The following is an 18,952-nucleotide window of genomic DNA, read 5'->3' as shown; positions in this document are numbered from 1 at the left end:
AATCTGTTATTTTCACCTGCATTATTTGTTTTATCAATGAACAGCTAACATTTAAAAACAACCTCTGGATTATACAAGACAATTTAAGAGAATTGGAAATATTAAGTGTATGACTGCTCATCATTAAAAAAACCATAATCAAATATTGTTTGAATAGTTTTCTTTTTAGGAAAAAGAGAAAATAGTTTGATTGGGCTTAGTTTTAAGAAGTGTTTATTTGAAAAGGAGATAGTAGACACCAAGCTTATTTTGTTAAAAATTGCAGTGCTGAGGATCAGAATGTCTTCATATTATCTCATCTAGCCTAGAAGCCATTATCCTTATTCTTCAGATCCTTCATTGGTGTGATGTTGCTAAAACATTTAACCACCTTAGCAAATGAGCCTGCACATTAAAGGAAGCTCTGAGTATCAGGATATGTTTAGACTCTGGTGATTAGATAGTTCTACTACCGGTATTTGTCCTAAGGGTGCAGCAAGGAGCCTAATTGCAGTTTATCTGAATATATGCTCTCCAAAGGCTGATTTGTTCATTTTGTGCACACAAAATGGCTTCAAAGATCTATTGCATCTATTAAGATAAGGGATCACCTTTTTTACAAGAGGTTTACATAGATTTGGATCAGATGTGAACTAAAACTTTAATCCATGTACATGAATTGACAGTTATACTTCCAAGCATTAGATAAATGGCTTTTGTATCTATGGAACTACACAGTTATGTTTGTAAGATTATGACTTTGGGTCTTTAATCACAAAGGTTAGACTGCTTTAATCTACTTAATCCTAAATTTAAAAAGAAATAAAATTTTACCTTTGGGGGGAGATGGATAAAATTTTGTTTTCCAGTTAAAAGTCAGTGAAGGATGATAGCTGTTCATTTGGGAGAATGGTCATGAGAAGCTGATCAAATTATTTCTTTTGATTCCAGCAAAAGTTTTGCTTTGCTCCTTTTGAGAATGAGTCTAACACAAATAATGCTGCATGTAGTTTGCTACTGCACATAGATTGATTCTGCATGATGTCTCTTTTTCAGATAAGATGCACATATTGCTATAACTGTTGATAAAAAAATTAAAAGCCTAAGCTTTTAGATCTGTCATTAAAATAAACAATCTGTATCACATTAAAAAAAACTCCTATAAAATTTTAAAGTCATTTTTAAAATGAAAAGATACTTTTTCTTTTTTCCTTTTCTATTACAGTCTAAATCCTTTCCTTTAAAAATGTATTTTTCAAGATAGCTGAGCAAAGCTTTGCTTAATAGCTTTTAAACTATTGGCTAGATTCTTTCAAAGATAGACTTTTAAAGTTTGTTAAAAGGAAGAGATATTGTTACAAGATCCATACTATCAAAAGTATTTTGGCTTCAATTTTACATTGGAAGCTGCTTCTGAAAACTTACATTGTTTCCGAAGCATTGTTTTATGCAAATGGAAGAATTATTTTAAATAAATCTGTTTTGCTGTGAATGACTCAGGTAACTGGCAACCTGAAATCTGCAGTGGGACCCTGGAAGGAAGCTATCTGCCAGAGAAAGGAATTAAACTCCATTTTTACCTTTCCAGGCACATTGTGTGTAACCTGGTGGCTCTCCAGCAACAATAGATGGTAGACCATATATCTGGATTTGCAAAAACAAATCCAGATATATGGAATGGAAGTCAAGTAGCTAGGCTTTGCTACAGGGGTCTTCAAACTTGGCCCTTTTATGACTTGTGGACTTCAATTCCCAGAATTCCTCACCTGGTGTGCCTGGCTGAGGAATTCTGGGAGTTGAAGTCCACAAGTCCTAAAAGGGCCAAGTTTAAAAACCCCTGCTTTACTATAAATCCATTTTGAGTTATATTTGAGTTAGTTAGCCATCTATAATAGTGCAAATCTGGGTTTATTAAGCAGAATTCTGACATTGGCAAGAAGGTTAAAAACAAAGCCATATGAAACTTTAATCATCTTGAACAATTACATGATTGTGGAAAGGATAATATAGCAATAGCAATTTCTAACCTGAATCTGGAAATCTTTGAAGGCAGATGGATTGGTTATCCATTTGAATGAATAAATCACTGTATGCTTAGCCAAGAAAACAGATTAACAGAAACAATTGTGTTATTGCTGCATTGTTTGATTGGCACTTTCCTTTTACCTGTGTGGCTTCTGAGTAATCACATGGCATGTTTGATATATACATCTTGTTCAAATGGTTTCATCATATGCATATAAAGATGGTTTGAATAAGATGGTTGCAACATAATAGATTGACAGTCTTTGTACTTGGTGGCTTGATAGTTAGAACTAGATCCCAAGCCAATATCTTCCACTATTTTTTTAAAATTACTCTTTTTTCCCTTTTCATCAGCACTGCAACCAATTCCCAGTCTATAGTATACATACCACAGGATATTATTCGAGCAAAGGAGATTATTGGACAGATCAATACCCTGAAAACTCAAGTTAGTTACTATGCAGAAAGGCTTTCCAGAGCTGCCAAGGATAAATCAACAAATGGACTTGAAAGAACACTTGCCATTTTGGCAGATAAGGTAGGGGATTTGTTCAGTCTTCCCTATGTGCCACTGAGATCCCTCTTTAACTTAATATTAAGTGAATATTCTTTTACTGTAAGAATAGCAAAACATTTTGCAGTTATTGAATTTCCTTCTCAGTAGGCCTGCCAAAATCTGAACATTCTGAAAGGACTACAAGAACTTGTTATGTTTAGTTGGACTATATTTAATGGTCATTAATGAGCCCTAAATCTCTCTGAACTCAGCATATAAGTATTGTATTTTATTACACTTGATCTAAGACATCCCATCCTGCTTTAAATCCTACTGCTATAGTACACTAGACTTGAAGTAAAAAGATTCTCCTTCTCCAACCTTGATTTCTGTTATGAAAATCTAAAAACTAATACCATAAAACTTGGTGATACTTAGTAACATTCTTCAAATTGCTAATTAAAGTACTCTGTGGGGAAAAATCTTTATGGCCCTCATCATTTTTTCAAGTAATGGTATCCATCTCAGGATACCATTAGCTAATCCTGTTATATTTCCTTTCTCTACATTCACATAACACTTAATCTAGTTTCTTTTAACAAGTCATAATTGGTGGGATCCATACAACATATTATCAAATGCAGATTATATGCCACAATGTCTAGGTTATGCAACATACTAAGTTAAGAAAAGTTATTGCTTAGTGTGCTGTATGAATCAATTCATTGAATGCAAATTGAAATCAAGTTCACAGTGAAATGCTATAGAAATAGTTATAAAATAAACACCATAGAATATGTTTTTAAGATAAATTCTATGGGGAGCTGTGCTCTCAATTGGCACTCTAATGGAAAGATTGCCTGTCTGCCTCAATCAATGGTACCTAGACCACTAATCACATTTAAAAAATGCCTTAGTAGTTTTTTAGTATCCTAAAATAACCTTTTTATTTGTTAAGTTTTGTGCTTAGCCTTAAGGTTAAATCATGTCCACATTTGTTAAAGTGTCTCAAAGGTGCTTTTTCAAGAGTCAGCTGAACTTTCTTGTTTTTCTTTGAAGACATTTTGCTTCTCATCCAAAAAGCTTCTTCAGCTCTGACTGGATGGTGGGGAATGGAAGGATTCTGTCTTCCTTAATACAGTATGTATTGCACAGTCCAGGAGGGCTAGACTATTTTCCTTAACACCTTCCCATGTGTATGTGATGTATCTCTCCACAGAATTGATATGCTTGGTGAATGCTTCCAATTCCTGTGTTTTGATCTTGACCCAAATATCATCCACATACCTATACCAGTGAGTGGGTGGAATTCCTGTGAAGGAGTTTAAGGATTTGGTTTCTATCTCTTCCATATAGAGATTGGCCACAATGGGGGACACAGGTGAAGCCATGGCACAGCCTTATTTTTGTCAATAGAAATCTTCATTGTATTTAAAATAGAAGTGGTCAGGCAGAGGTCCAGCATGGCACATATTTGGTGTGGACTGATGTTGGTTCTGTTACCTAAGGTGCTGTTTTGTAGCAGTCATTTCTTCATTACCATGACAGCTTCAGTTGTTGGAATGCAGGTGAAGAGGGAAGTCACATCATAGGAAACCATGGTCTCATCCAGGTCCAGTTTTAGTTCCCAAACCTTGCTGACAAAGTCCTGTGAATTGTTGATGTGATGGGTAGTGTTACGAGCTAATAAGGTGGTTAGATGTTTTGCAATGTAGGTGACAGAGTTGATGCTGACAATTGATCTGAGTGGTGTTCCCTCTGTGGATTTTGGAGAGTCCATATATGCATGGCGTGGCTTCCCCTGGGTATGTGAATGATACTTGGGTCAAGATCAAAACACAGGGATTGGAAATGTTCACCAAATGTATCAACTTGGTGGACAAATACATCAAATTCACATGGGAGGATGTTAAGGAAAATAGTCCAGCCTTCCTGGACTGTGCAGTACACATTAAGGAAGACAGAAGACAACACTGAAGTTTTCAGAAAACCCACGCACCCATATACATTTTGATTGTTACCACCCACTGGAGCACAAAATGGGAGTTATCAGAACCCTATACCACCGAGCTGAAGACCTGCTTACCAGCAAAGATGGGAAAGAAAAAGAACTAAAACACAGCAAGGAAGCCTTCAGAACATGTGACTATCCCAACTGGGCCTTCATCAAATCCCCCAAAAGACTCAGCAGGAGCTGCTCCATAACAGAAGAGAACAATAAACAAAGCAATGTTGTCATTCGATACGTTGCAGGAATATCTGAAAAGCTCAGGAGGATCTTCGGCCAACACAACATACCTGCATACTTTAAATCCAAGAATACACTAAGCTAGAAGCTTGTCCACCCCAAGAATAAAACACCCAGACACAAACTAAGCAACGTGGTATATGCAATACAATGCAGTGAGACATGTGCTGATCTGTACATTGGGGAAACAAAACAACCATTTCATAAACACATGGCACAACATAGGAGAACAAACCCATCAGGAGAAGATGCAGCAGTCTATCTGCATTTAAAAGACAAAGGCCACTCTTTTGAAGACAGCAAAGTCCACATTTTGGACAGAGAGGATCGCTGGTTTGAAAGAGGGGTCAAAGAGGCCATCTATGCCAAAATTGAGCAGTCCTCTCTCAATAGAACAGGAGGGATGCAACATCCATCAATTTCCAGTCTATAACAGAGTCCTTTCAGCAGTTCCAAGAAGGCTCCACACCCATTTGCACCACTCAGGTAACCTTGAGGACACAGATAAACCTCTATGAGGCCTCAGTGACTCTCTGAAAGAATGCAAATGACCAGCTGCCTGCAAGGAATATAAATTCTTCCATTCCCCACCTTCCAATCAGAGCCAAAGAAGCTTCTTGAATGAGAAGCGAAACATTTTCAAAGAAAAACAAGAAAGTTCAGTTGCCTCTTGAAAAAGCACCTGGGGACAACCATAACCTGGATGACTGAGAATCTCTATAAACATGTTAAGAAAAGTGTACCTTGTATTAAATTGTTTTTAAAAAATGACATAATTTTGGATTGTTACTGGGTTTGTTTACTGTACTTAAGTAATGCTGGGCTTGGACAGTTACAAAGAATAATGATGTTATAAAATAGACAGTGTTTACAAATATTATGTGTCATCTTTATCCTTTCTAGACCCGGCAGCTTGTCACTGTCTGTGACTGCAAACTGTTGGCAAATTCAATTCATGCCCTGAATGCTGCAAGACCAGATTATATAGCTTCAAAGGCGTCTCCAACATCTACAGAAGGAGAACAAGTGGTGCTAAGAAATGACCAAGATACTTTGGTGGCCAGGTGGGCAGGAAGAAATAGTCGTTCTTCTCTGCAGGTGGACTGGCATGAAGAAGAGTGGGTAGGCTGTTACCTTAAAATTTCTTTCTTATACTACAGTGAATCTTAATTCAGACAATTCCTTTTTGTAAAATTACAACTGCCAGGTACTTGATCATGTTTTGTGGGTTCTCACCCATTGTACCACTTTTAGGATAAGGCAATGTCTGAGTACCACCAGTCATCCAGCAAGTTGTCAAAAACTTGACCCCCCCAAAAAGGAAAAAATGATAAAGTACAGGTAGTCCTCAACTTACAACAATTCACTTAGTGACTGTTCGAAGTTATGATGGCACTGAAAAAGTGACTTATGACCATTTTCCACACTTATGACTGTTGCAGCATCCCCAGGGTCATGTGATTTACATTCGGATGCTTGGCAACTGATTCATACTTATGACGGTCACAGTGTCCCAGTGTCATGTGATCACCTTTTGCAACTTTTTGACAAGCGAAGTCAATGGCTGGGGGGGCGGGGCAGCTCATCACTCAGGTTGCAGGGTGCCTGTATGGGGGGAATCCATGGGTCTCTGGTGGAGGGGGGTGGGACTGGGGTGGGTGCCCTCCTTCCTCCCTCTCTCCCATTGTCTCTTCCTTCCTTCTTTCCTTCCTTCCTTTCCTCCTTCTTTGGCCCTCCTTCCCTCCCTCCCTTCCATTGTCCCTCCTTCCCTTCCATTGTCCCTCCCTCCCTCCCTCAGGTTGCAGAGTGCCTGTTTGTGCAGGGTGCCTGCTTTACACAGCTCCTCTTGCCCCCCCCCCACCCGTTAACCCTCTCCCCACCATGCAGGGTAAGGTTACCACCCCCACCCAGATGCCCTCGCCTCCCTCAAGCGTTTTTTTACTAACCTGCTTTCAGCTGCATTCCGTTTCTCCATTCCCTTTGCAGCCTTCTCCACATGTTTGTGGGACTATTGGTAAAAAAGAAAAAAAAGTTCCATGAGTCTTTCTAACTTCTCACGAGATCTCACGAGGAGTTAGAAAGTCTCATGGAACTTTTTTTTTCTCCCACAAACACTGAAGGCTGAGAAGCGAATGGAGAAACGGAATGCAGCTGAAAGCAGGTTAGTAAAAACACTTTTTTTACTTTTTTTTTTTACATTTTTTTTTACAGTGCTGTTCAACCGGTCCTACATGTACCACCAGCCACGTGCTCGCGTACCACCGGTTGAAAAGTACTGGGTTAGAGACTATGCTTAAAATGTTTTAAAAGAGCAAAAGGCATAGTGGGCATTAATCAGTGATGCACAGTGAATGTAACATGGATTTTATGCAATTTTTTTTCTTTGTGCTATATATACAGTGACCATATTTTCTTGGGAAAAAATGAAGGAAAAACCTGAGAAAGAGAACTCTGAAAGAGGTTCACAAGGATAAAAGAAATAAGTACAGTATTTATGTTTATAGCTTTGCTTTACAAAGAAAAATTCAAGAACAAAACCAAGAAAATAATTAAAGTAAATCAATCTAAATAAATCCTTTTCTGAAATAAAGGACTGTCCTTTATAATAAAGGATTTATGATCACTGTAGTTATAAATGGTGTTAAGCCTATTTTAGAGCCTGGGTTCCAATTGTCATGTTCCTGTTAAAAAAATGGTAGAAATCTACGCACCCAACTGTGGCAATCATTTTTGGAAGGTGCTTTGGTGCTCTGGGGCCCTTTATTAATTCCAGCAGAATCTCTACAGATTACATTAAGTCATTATCTGATTTAGGTATAGTTTGTGGAATAAGTCAGAGTAGCTGGGTTCATATAGAGCAGGCATGTCAAATTGCCAGCCCGCAGGCTGGATGCGTCACACCGAAACTGCGCCCACCCCATTGCTGGCAATGGGGGAAAAGTCATGATACGTTGCACAGTCACATGACATGCCTGATATAGAGCGAACCTAGGAACCAAAGCAGCTGAGGCCATTAACCTCTTGCAATAAAATGACCTGGTGACTTAAAGCAACCTGTGATGCCAGACATTGGGTGTTCATTTCTTTTTCTCTACTTCTGTTTCTATTTTCTGAGTTGCCAGTAAAAATGGAGCAGCTAAATTTATTTAATTGTTAAGTTTATTTGCTGCCTATCTTGCTATGGAGTTGTTCTAGGCGGCTTACATGTCTTGGAGATATGATTATTGCCCAATTATTAATTGGAAAGTAGTAAATTAACCGATAGTCTTTGCAGTTTTGTCCAGAAGAAAACAATGTTATTTTACCCTGTTGCTTAGTTAGATGGAAATGGTTAGTATGTACCTTTATTTCCTTTCAAACTATGTACATGCTTTCTATGAATTACTGATAGTAGTGAAAATAGTGTTTTCAAATATTATTTCAATATATTTTTTTCTTTAGGCTTTTTCATTATATTCGGCACACCAATATGTCATTGGATCCCTTTCTGTTTGTTCCTTCCCAGGAAAAAGTCTGGGTGAATGTTGATAAAAGTCTTGAATGCATTATCCAGAGGGTAGACAAGCTTCTCCAGAAAGAGCGATTACAAAGCGATAGCTGTGAAGATGTTTTCCTGTGTGAAGTCAGCTGCTCTAGCAAGAAAGGTAAACAAGATACCCGTGCATACTGGATAAAGCCAGAGACCTTAAATGAAATCATCTCATCTTCATCATCCCCTACATCATCTTCATCCATTTCATCCTCTGCATGCCATTTTCCCAGAATCACAAGTGCGTATGACAGCCATGGCTTTTTGCTGTTGCCATTTTGTTCTGCTTTGTTGCATTTCTTAACACTGTTAATCATGATCCATGTATTGTAAGCATTTCTCAGTATACAAGGAACCTAAAAGGCAATTGGATTTTCTTGTTTTTTTTCCTTTAAAAATGTTTTGCTTTTCATTCAAGAAGCTTCTTCAGTTCAGAAGTTCAGAAGTGAGAAGTGAAATGTTTTCAAAGAAAAAAAAGAAAATCCAATTGCTTTTTGGAAAAAGCATCTTTGGGAGTAGAAGTTAGATTATTTTATCAGCAATACATAATAGGCAACAAAATGCTTGTAGACATTTATCTTTTCATCTACCAAGTTCCATTCCATGCCTTATTTAATTGTTTTTATTTAAATTTTAAAAATAAAGAACTTCAAACTCTAGTTTCAGTATTTATAAAAATGTCTGATGGCCCTGCATATATCAGAAGATAGAAAAACAATTGGATTACCCAGTGATGTTTTCAGAAGTAACCTTACCTCCTAAAATTTTACCTTTCTTAAAATCAAGTGATGATTTCAAATTGGTTGATATTTTAGGACAGGGCTTTTCAACCTTTTTAGAGATTGTACCACTTTTAGGATATGGCAGTATTCGAATACCACCAATTGCCTAGCAGGTGGACATGGCCTGCTTGATGCCACTCACTGGACACAGCTGACTCGAGACAGCTGGGTCAGAACAGAACAAGTCGCACCGACTAACTCGATGAGACAACTTGTCCCACAAACTCCTCACCTCCCCAAACTGCTAGCAGCCAAGTACATGCGCGTGCAGATGCACCACCGCATTCCACGTTTGGGGACTTTTGTCCACAGAGGAAGGAGAGGGCCTTCTCCCCAAGCCTAGGCATGATTGGCAGTTTGCTAGCTCAGATGTGGATACAAGTCTCCAAGCTTGGAGAGTGTGTGTTTGTGCACTAGCACAGCACACTAAAGGAGATGTTCTTCTCCCAATCCTAGACATTGTTGGTGTTTCCCTGTCTGGTGCCCCTCAAGCAAAGCAGGAGGTGGAGGATGACGCTGCTACATATGGAAGTGTAGAGGAGAAAGTTTGCACGAAGCACTTTCCTCCAAGTCCAACTTCTGTGTTGACAGATCTCTGGAGAGCAAGAGGAGGAGGCAGGGGAGCAGCGCTCCGGGGTCCTGCACAAGGGAGGCTGGCCCTTCTCAAAAGAGAATTCCCATTTCCAATTGTGCGTGGTAATGATGCTGGCTTGTTGGGGCAGCCTTCCCTCATGCAGCTCCCCTGCCACCTCCTCCTCCTCTCCAGAGATCTGCAGGGGAGACAGAGATCTGAAGGGCAAGGTACAGCCTCCATATTGGTGACTTTTACCTTTCCAAGCCCTCCTCAATTAAACATACATTATATATAAGTTAAAACACAGCAAAAAAGAAAACATATTAAATCACTAATTACAGCTCTTCACATATTTTCTGGAAAAACCACCTTTATTCATGTTAGGAAGGAAGAGCAAACCTTTTTAAGGAACTTAACAGGAAGGGAATTGAAGACCCCCAAAGGTCTCGTTCTTTCTAATCTGCCTTCCTTTTGAGCTTTTAGTTCTCATTATTTTATTATTATGTATTTAAGAAGATCAAAGACCTCCTTAGCTCAGGATACTCACCTTAAAATCAGAACCCAGAAAAATTTAGTTAATCCACAATACCGCCCTATGAAGAATGAAGCCCTGAGAGCGTGCAGGTGTCAAGTCAGAATATTAGTGGCACACCTGTCAGCAACTGGAAGTGCATAAGTCCATGTACTTCCCTTTCCTTTTTTATATATACCGGTATGTTATTAATTTTTTTACAGTAACAGTCTTTAGTATTTAATAAGCAATACATCTGGGTTTATGTATTTAACATTAATAGTAATACAATTTCCATTCCTACCCTTTATTCCATTTTTCTAACCATTTATAAAAAATTTCCCGTGTTTGAAAGTATTCTGAATCTTGCTTCCCCTTCATTTTCAATGTGAGCCTATCCATTTCTACACAGTCCAAAGTTTTCTTAATTATGTCTTCTTCAGATGGTATTTCTTCATTTTTCCAGTATTGAGCAAATATAACTCTTGTTGCTTTTAATATATATACTGTAGTATTAAGTATAGACATTCCTTATCATAATTTTCTGAAATATGCCTAAAAGAAATAATTCTGGTTTATAGTCTACATGTGTTCCTATCATCTTTTTTTTTAGCCACCTATGTATTTTTGATCAATAGTTCTTTGCTTTAGGGCATGTATGTATGTATGTATTGCTATGCCTTTTCAGCAAGATGACCAAAGCAACATAAAAGAAGTAAAAGACATAAAAGACATTAAAATATACATAGAAATATAAACCGTGCATGAAAGGAATAATATTTTTCTTTTGTGCATAGAACAAACACATTGTGGCTTGGAAATTGAGCTAGACCATTCTGGGGGCAAAGCTTTGCAGTATGGCAAAACAAAAACCTGGACCCTCTTGCTGATTCAGGGTTTGAGCTGAGAGAACTCTAGACTCTAGAAGAGTCTTAAAGTGCAAGTAGGGCAAGGCTGGTGCACCTTCTCTCTCCCTTCCCTTTCCATATGGCCTAGACCAGGGGTCAGCAACCTGAAACAGTGAAAGAGCCACTCGGAACCGGTTCCCTCAAAAAAGGAAAAACTGGGAGCCACAAAAAATGTGTGCACATGCGCGTACATGCGCGCATGCGCAGAACAGGGTTTGAAGAGTGGAGCCAAGGTGAGATATGCACCTACCCTACATATTTGAATTGATTGGATGAACTTTTTTAGTCTCACTTTTTTTTTGGACTGCACATGGCAGAGGACTGGGAGCCGCAGGAGACGGCTGAAAGAGCCGCATGCGGCTCCGGAGCCACAGGTTGCAGACCTGTGGCCTAGAAACCTGTCCCTCCAGTGATCTTATCGCTGCTTCATTTTCCTATCTCCATTTAGCTGTGTGCCACCAGTAACCCCACCATGCTTTAGATCAGGGGTCCCCAACCTATGGGTTGTGGCCTGGGACTGGGTCACGGGCTCTTGGCCAGCAAGCTGTGGAAATGGCTGGCCGGTGCATTCCCCCCACTCATGTTAGCACCCACGGCCCATTTGCACATGCTCGTGGGCGTGGACAGGTCTGCTACCGCAGGCGTACATGCACCAATCAGGAAGCTGCTCTCCTCTGGGCCACAAACCCAGAAAGGTTGGAGACTTCTGCTTTAGATGACCCCAACTGACTATGTTTTCCCTGACCTCTCATCTTCCTGCACCTTCTTTTCACTTGTCTCCCATGGCTATCTACACAGCACTATCATCATGCTGCATTACAACCCCAACTGCCCTTTCCCATCTTCCAACGTCTTGCTATATAACCCCTTCCTCACATTGTGAATGATCTACTTGTCCAGCCTTTCCTATCATATTTCTGTGCCTTTCTTTCTTTCTTTCTTTCTTTCTTTCTTTCTTTCTTTCTTTCTTTCTTTCTTTCTTTCTTTCTTTCTTTCTTTCTTTCTTTCTTTCTCTCTCTCTCTCTCTCTCTCTCTTTCTCTTTCTCTTTCTCTTTCTTTCTTTTTGTAAAAGTTTTATTAATTTTTTTACAATAACAACCTTAGTGCCTGGTGTACAGCATGTTGTCTTGGTTCATGATTTTTTTTACAATCAATAATAATTAACAGTCAATAATAATTAATTTTTATATTTCCATAATTAGTATATCAATTGATAATATATTTCCTTGATCCTGTCTTCTCCCAGTATTATTCTTCTTCAGTATTAAACAAAAATATTTTTTGATATTTAATATTATCCATATATAAATGATTATACCAACAATAATGGCATCCATATATAGCATTTTTTTCTTATCAAGTTATGTTTGTAAAAGTCATCTTATTAATTCACATATATATCACCATATATCTTATTTTCATAAATCTTGTTTAAACTCAATTTCTCCATAATATTCAAACAATTCTTATCAATCATAATTTTCTCAATAATTAACATCTAAATATCCAAATTTTCCACTTAAATATATCATCCCAGTATTTTCATATTTCATATATTATAGAAATACTATACTACTTATCTATCATAACATCTACCTATAACATCTTTTCTAATCAATTTATATTTCACTTCTATTTGTAAAAATTAAATCACTATATATCCTTTTTTCAAAATTCTTATTAAGCCTAATTTCCCCAAAGTATTTCAGTCATTCCTTAATCCTAAATCTTTTCAAACTTAATTTGCCTTTAAAGTTCAAACTTTTCCTTCACTTTCATCATCCCAATATTTTTACATTTTGTGTCTTATCAAAAAATACCATATTATATCTCTTATCCCACTTATTCTAAAGCCCCTTTATAGCCAAAGTTATTTGTTTATTTAGCCATATTCAAACAAGTGTTTACTCGTATAATATTCCATCTGGTAGGGTGAGTCAAGTCTCTTAAGTCCTTTTCTAATTTTCTTCCTTTGCCAAATTGTTTTCCAAATTAACATTTTCAACTTGTCAAACAGTTCTTGTATTTTTGTAGTTGTTGTTAGGTGTAGAGGATACATAATATGTAATATGTATGCTTTTTGACTCCCAAACAGTGATTCTCCTAGCAGTGTCCATTTTGTTAAGTCTTCTTTCTTCTCAGGTTTATTTTGACGTTCTAATGCATAAAGTATCTTTTCCATATTTATTGTTGTATCCAAACCTTGTGAAGTTTTTCTTGTTTGTATTAAGTTATAGTTCCCTTCATTTGTAACTTAGCCAATTAAGTCATTTTTTTCTAGTTCACATTCTGTTATCTGATTTGTTTGTTCATTCTTTACCATCATTCTTTGAATATTTTTTGATTGTAGATTTAAATTAGAAGTATATTCCTTTATGTTATCAAAGTTATGCTTAATCTCCTCATGGTTTAGAGCTATTGTGATTTGTATCTGTCATAGCATTGCATAAATTTCTTCTTGGAAAGTATTTGTCTTGCTTGAAATGTTGCTTCTAAAGGTCTTTGATCTTTCCGGTTGAATCCTTCAAAAGTAGATATTAAGTGTGGCTTTCCATCATTTTTAATGAATATGTCATATCCATGTTGTCTCCCCCTTTCGAGTAATCCGTCATAAGTGCCATAGTCTCTGTAATTAGCCTTGTCAAGCTGGCCAAAATTCAAAATCCAAACAGTCCAATTTTATATAGTTCTTGTCTCTATATATAATTTTTATAATCCACTGTAATTTTCAATTGTCAAGGTTTCAGTAAAATCTTTCTTTCAGGAGTCAATTGTCAATTGTCAACCAGTCGCAATTCAGTATATTTAGCCACTTTAAATGCTTCCTGTAATTTTCCCTCTCAAAACTTAGTCATAGATCAAAGTTTTTAAACAATGCATAAGTTTATGCCACCATTAAAATATTTCCTTTCCTTCAAACACTTTCCAATCTTATGGCTGGCCCAGTATACAACTTCTTCTTTGTCCCCTGGCAAGTATCTTCTTAAAGATTATTAGAGTTCATGGGAACAGATTTTTCTTTGTTTCTGGGCATTGTCTTTAATGTGCTATATTCTAGTTGTCCACTAGATGTCAGCAAATATTTATTTTCCAACTCTTTCAGTCAAGAAGTTCTTATTATTTTTCTTTTCTTTTTTATAACTTCATCAAAATCCTTTAGAATATAATCTTAGCAGTTTGTTTTAGTTTCTAAGTTTGATCAGATTGTAGTATTTTAAATTTAATTTCAATATTTTTCTTTCCTCCTTAAAGGTTACTTCACCGCTTCCATCTATGGGGGAATGGGAATGTAGTCCCCTCCCCTCACTTCTGGAGGTTTTTTGCTTTGAGGATCTTTGCCAGGGACTTACTTGCAAAATAAGGGAGAGAAGATCAAATACTCTCACCAATTCCAAGCATGCTGTTCACCGTTGTTCTTTTTAGTGCTCTTGGACTTCTCGGCTGCAGGTAGCTTGGTCTAGACGCTGGCATGTTGGGCTAGGGGGGCTTTCCCTGGATCAAACGAAGAAATTACTGCCACTTTGTGATCAACGGGGCACCCCTCCTTAATGGTCACCTCTTCGGGCCGACTTTGGACCCATCTAGGGGTCCTGGCAAGGCAAAACTAGCCTTGAGGAGTGGAAGTCCACTATCGCACGGCCATGTGCTACGGGCTCAAAACTGGAAGCCCGTATGCTTTTTTCCCTTCTATCTCCTATTTACTGCTGCTATCACCAATGGCATTCCCTTTCTTTATTCTCCCTACCTTAGAACACTTCTGCATGCAACTCATGTGTTTTAGGTCCATATAGAACTCAAAATATGCAGGGGCTGTGTCTATACCAAGATGAAATAACTGTTTTGTTCATTAGATAGTTTGTCCACAGAATGTGTTGACCATCCATCATAAAAATTACAATAACATGAAAACATTTAAAACATTGGAGGTGTACAGGATATGAGCGTGTTTCTTCTCACATTTGGAAGAGGAACATTTTTGCAGTCCACAGGGCTGGATTTGTGTGTGAGTGTTGTGACTCTAATCTCACTCAAGACTCATTCTAGAGCAGACATGTCAAACTTGCGATGTCACATGACATCATGCAACGTATCAGGACTATTTTGCCATTGCCGGCAATGGGGTGGGTGCGGGCTGGCAGTTTGACACCCCTGTTCCAGAGTATAGAAACTGCCATCTAAGCATTTCTTTAATTAATTTCATTCTTTTAAGTGAAGCTTCCTTGGGATGTGCAGAGAAACTTCTGTAATTCCCCTATCAAACATGGCTCTTGGATCTATTTGCAAGGCGTTATGGGATTTGAAATTTAAGAAAACTAGAGGGCATCTCTTTGGGAAAGTATTTTAGGCCAATACATTACTACCGTATGTATACCAGTTTCAGATATAGGTATCATGCAAATACAGATCATTGTATTCAAAAGTTTAGGGATCCCTGATCAAAGTTTCAAGATATTGATCTAGAATCCTCAGACTTTGAAAATGTTTGGAAAATTGATGGGAAGATCTCCAAATACAATGGATACAAGGAAACTTAAGAATATTGCTGAACTATAAGAGTACTGCAAGGGGGAGAATAGGAAAAATCCAAAGAGAAACAAATGCACATAAACACTATATACTTAAATTTGCAGAAATATGTCATCTCCAATTTTGTACTAGGTTGGTAGAAATTATATCAACTTTTGTTACTTAGATATTTGTTACATAGCGTTTGCTCAGAGGTATTTAACCTTTTGCATACAAATCTATCTAGGAAATCTGGTTAAACCATATTTTAAACACATTTAAAGATTCACCCACTTATAACACTTATATGTTTGTTACAAAAACACTAGTATTATTCTAAAGCTGTGGTCATCTGCAAATCTGCTTTCCTAATTGCTGGTCATGTTCTATAAGTAGTACAGGGTATGTTCATACTGGAATAAGAATAACATGTAACATATATAAATGTAATATATATAAATATATAATGTTTCAGAATGTAGAGTGAGAATGTACAGTATTGTATTCGATGTGCTTGCTTGATATTTCAGAATGATTTTTACAACCCCTATAGTCTTATATTGTCTCTTCATTGTATTTTCTTACAACAGTTTTTTTGTGTTTGTGATTTCACATTAAATTATTAGTTAAAATAGTAAAATACTACTATTATTTGAAATAACTGAGATGCGTCTTTTAATTTATTAATATAGAACAGGACATGTATGGTTTGTTCAGAATTCTAGCTACTACTTTAAATTTTAAAATGTTATTAAGCACTAGCAAAGTGGAAGAATGAATAATGTATTATCTATCAAATAGTGTATTAATGCGCAAATAGCTATTAAAAACACATTCTGATTTTATTGTGAAGCTGTGCAAAATGTAGGCATAATCTGTTGATGACATCAGATTAATAAAGGCAATTTCTAAGAAGAATCTCTTAGAATCAGAATCACATGGGTAATTAGGAAAAGAATCCCATCCAACTGGAGCAATATCATGTATACAGTATTGGGTCATGGAATTATTTTTTTTTATGAAGCAAACATTTTCTGAAAATACATCAAATATTTCCTGATACTCCCCTGTCTGAGAACCATTGAAATAATGGGTTGATATATTCAGTGTCACATTTATGCTAATGTGTATAAAGATTGAAAGTATTTTTCCCCCAATAAGTATTTTAATCTATAATAAAATACATACTAAAATATTAGAGTAACATTATGTGCTAAGCCAGGATATTATTAACTTGCTTATTTAAAAAGCCGAAGTCATGGTAGGCAGTATTTATTTTAAAAACACGGCAGTGAGAAGATTAGGAAGAGAATGCATAATCATGTTTTAAACCCCATATGATTTTTTTTAAATGTGAAATTGCACAAGGGTGTGATACAAAGAGCAGCAAAGAGGAGAATTTTTTTAAAAAAAATGTTTATAATATGAAACTGCAAAAATCAGCAAGGAAGCAGAATTATAAAAACCTTCATTGAATAATAAACATTTTCTAAGTTTTTAATGTTGCCTTATCCACACTATTTCTGTTCTAGTTGAAGGGATGCTATAAAATTATAAAATTCACTGGTTGGAATTAGACATAAAATAACATAGCTTTGTTTCTCTCCCCCCCTCCCTTCTTCCTTCTGTTATTTAAGACTTGGGTTATTTGGTACACCCAAAATAGTTGGTATTCTGCTATTCTGCTCTTCTATTCAGTGGTTTCTAATGCAAGCTATGAAGCTGATAGCTCAAACTCTGTAGGCTCTACTAAATAAGGCCCAATATGATACACTTGTATTGTTCCTAGTTTCTAGGTGCTTCAGTGAATTGGTAGCACAGGCATTTTGGTCCTCCTACCAGCAGGTGTAGTGTGTTTTAAGCAGAAAAGAGGATCTTGAAAGAGGCTACAGCCAGAATAAGCAACCTTGTGGCTTCTTTAATTGCAAGAAATTTATAGGAAGCTGCATGTCAGTGATGAGTGAGCTTATTCAAACAGTGGACAAGACTAGACGCACAATGAGTTGAGTCACCTATTTGCTGTTTTTCTCATAACCCATTTTTTTTCTTTCTATGCTAATTTTCTCCTTCTTTTCCTTTGCCTTTCCCTACAGAACAGTTGTGATATATTGTTCTTACCTGGATTTTTTTGCAGAAGGCTTTTGTGCATCCCTACAACTATAGACGGCCCACTTCTATCTAAATTGATACCCCTCCCAAATATTTGAGATTGCTTGTGCTAAGCATTTCAGTTGCTTATCTTTAAAATGTGTTGCTGCCCCTTAATCATGCATGTTACACCTCCATTTTTATGCAGATTGCAGTCCTACTCCTGAAGAATCCAATCCAGGTATGTTTATTTTCCCCCCTCCATTCATCATGTTTGTACTTGAAAAACTCCTGTGGGGTGTGGGGAATGTTTCTTTTAATTTAATACTAACATTTTTTTGCTGATTGTAAATTTTCTATTACATTGACAAAAGTCTTTGGGGATTTTAAACATTGCTTTGAGAACAAGAAAGAATATGGCCTATTTATAGCCTTTTGACAAATAGTCATTGTGTGAAAGGGAACCTTGAACAAGCCATTTATAAATGTATAAAGATGGGATGGGATTCCCTTAGATGGGAAGAAGAGACAGGAAGGGAGAGAGGGAGAGGGAGAGAGAGAGGGAGGGAGAGATGTGGTGGTTAAAGTGTTGAACCAAACATGGTGAGAGCCAGGTTCTGGGCCAGTTTCAGCCACAGCTTCTCACTGGGTAATTGGCCTATCCCTCTTTCTCATAAAATAAACTTATCGATAATAGTAACTTGAGTTCATGATCACTCTTAAGTCTAAATTATATCTGTCTGTTTGTCTGTTTATCATGTTTGAACGCCGCTGATAGACCATGTTCGGTCTTGTGCCTGTGACAGAGATATGTGCAGTCTTGGGATTCTTAGATGCCTTCAAGTGGTTTTAATTTTTTCTTAAAAACCAAATCTGTAAACATACAGAAGTGCATTGCTTGTCATTGCTCTCTCTTCTCTTTTTTGACCTGTAGGTGAATGGAGTGAGGCTCTTTATCCTCTGCTAACAACACTCACAGACTGTGTGGCCATGATGAGTGACAAAGCAAAGAAAGCAATGGTCTTTCTTTTAATGCAGGACAGTGCTCCCACCATAGCTCTTTGCTTAAGCCTTCAGTACCGGAGGGATGTGGTCTTTTGCCAAACTGTAAGCAAGAACATGGAATGTATGTTTTGGACTTTGGGATCTGTGCTTGGAGGATTAACATTGAAAACAGTGATTATGCTCAAAAGGGGATTGCATCACCTAGGGCAGTTTAGTAATTTTGGAACCAGGTAACATAGTCACAGATTTCTCTTCTGCAGGGATAAACTTTTGGGATATTTAGAGTGCCCATGTGTCATTT

The 18,952-nt window shown here is 37.2% G+C and overlaps 1 protein-coding gene across 6 annotated transcripts in view; it reads left to right on the top strand.

The window, feature by feature from the left end:
* INPP4A (inositol polyphosphate-4-phosphatase type I A) overlaps positions 1–18,952 on the top strand; it is a 146,699-nt gene that overhangs the window by 105,668 nt on the left and 22,079 nt on the right. For 5 of the 6 annotated variants that reach the window (XM_081326593.1, XM_081326594.1, XM_081326591.1 and 2 more), the window contains 5 exons: positions 2,359–2,542; positions 5,652–5,870; positions 8,254–8,518; positions 17,855–17,887; positions 18,581–18,753. In XM_081326593.1, the coding sequence (XP_081182719.1) occupies positions 2,359–2,542; positions 5,652–5,870; positions 8,254–8,518; positions 17,855–17,887; positions 18,581–18,753 (874 nt within the window). The remainder of the gene's footprint in view (positions 1–2,358; positions 2,543–5,651; positions 5,871–8,253; positions 8,519–17,854; positions 17,888–18,580; positions 18,754–18,952) is intronic. The other variant, XM_081326596.1, reaches the window with a different exon arrangement.

Source organism: Vipera berus, assembly GCF_964194415.1.
Source record: "Vipera berus genome assembly, chromosome: 4".
Taxonomy (NCBI): Eukaryota; Metazoa; Chordata; class Lepidosauria; order Squamata; family Viperidae; genus Vipera; species Vipera berus.
The sequence above is the reverse complement of the archived record's forward strand: the minus strand, read 5'-3'. Positions and strand labels throughout refer to the sequence as shown.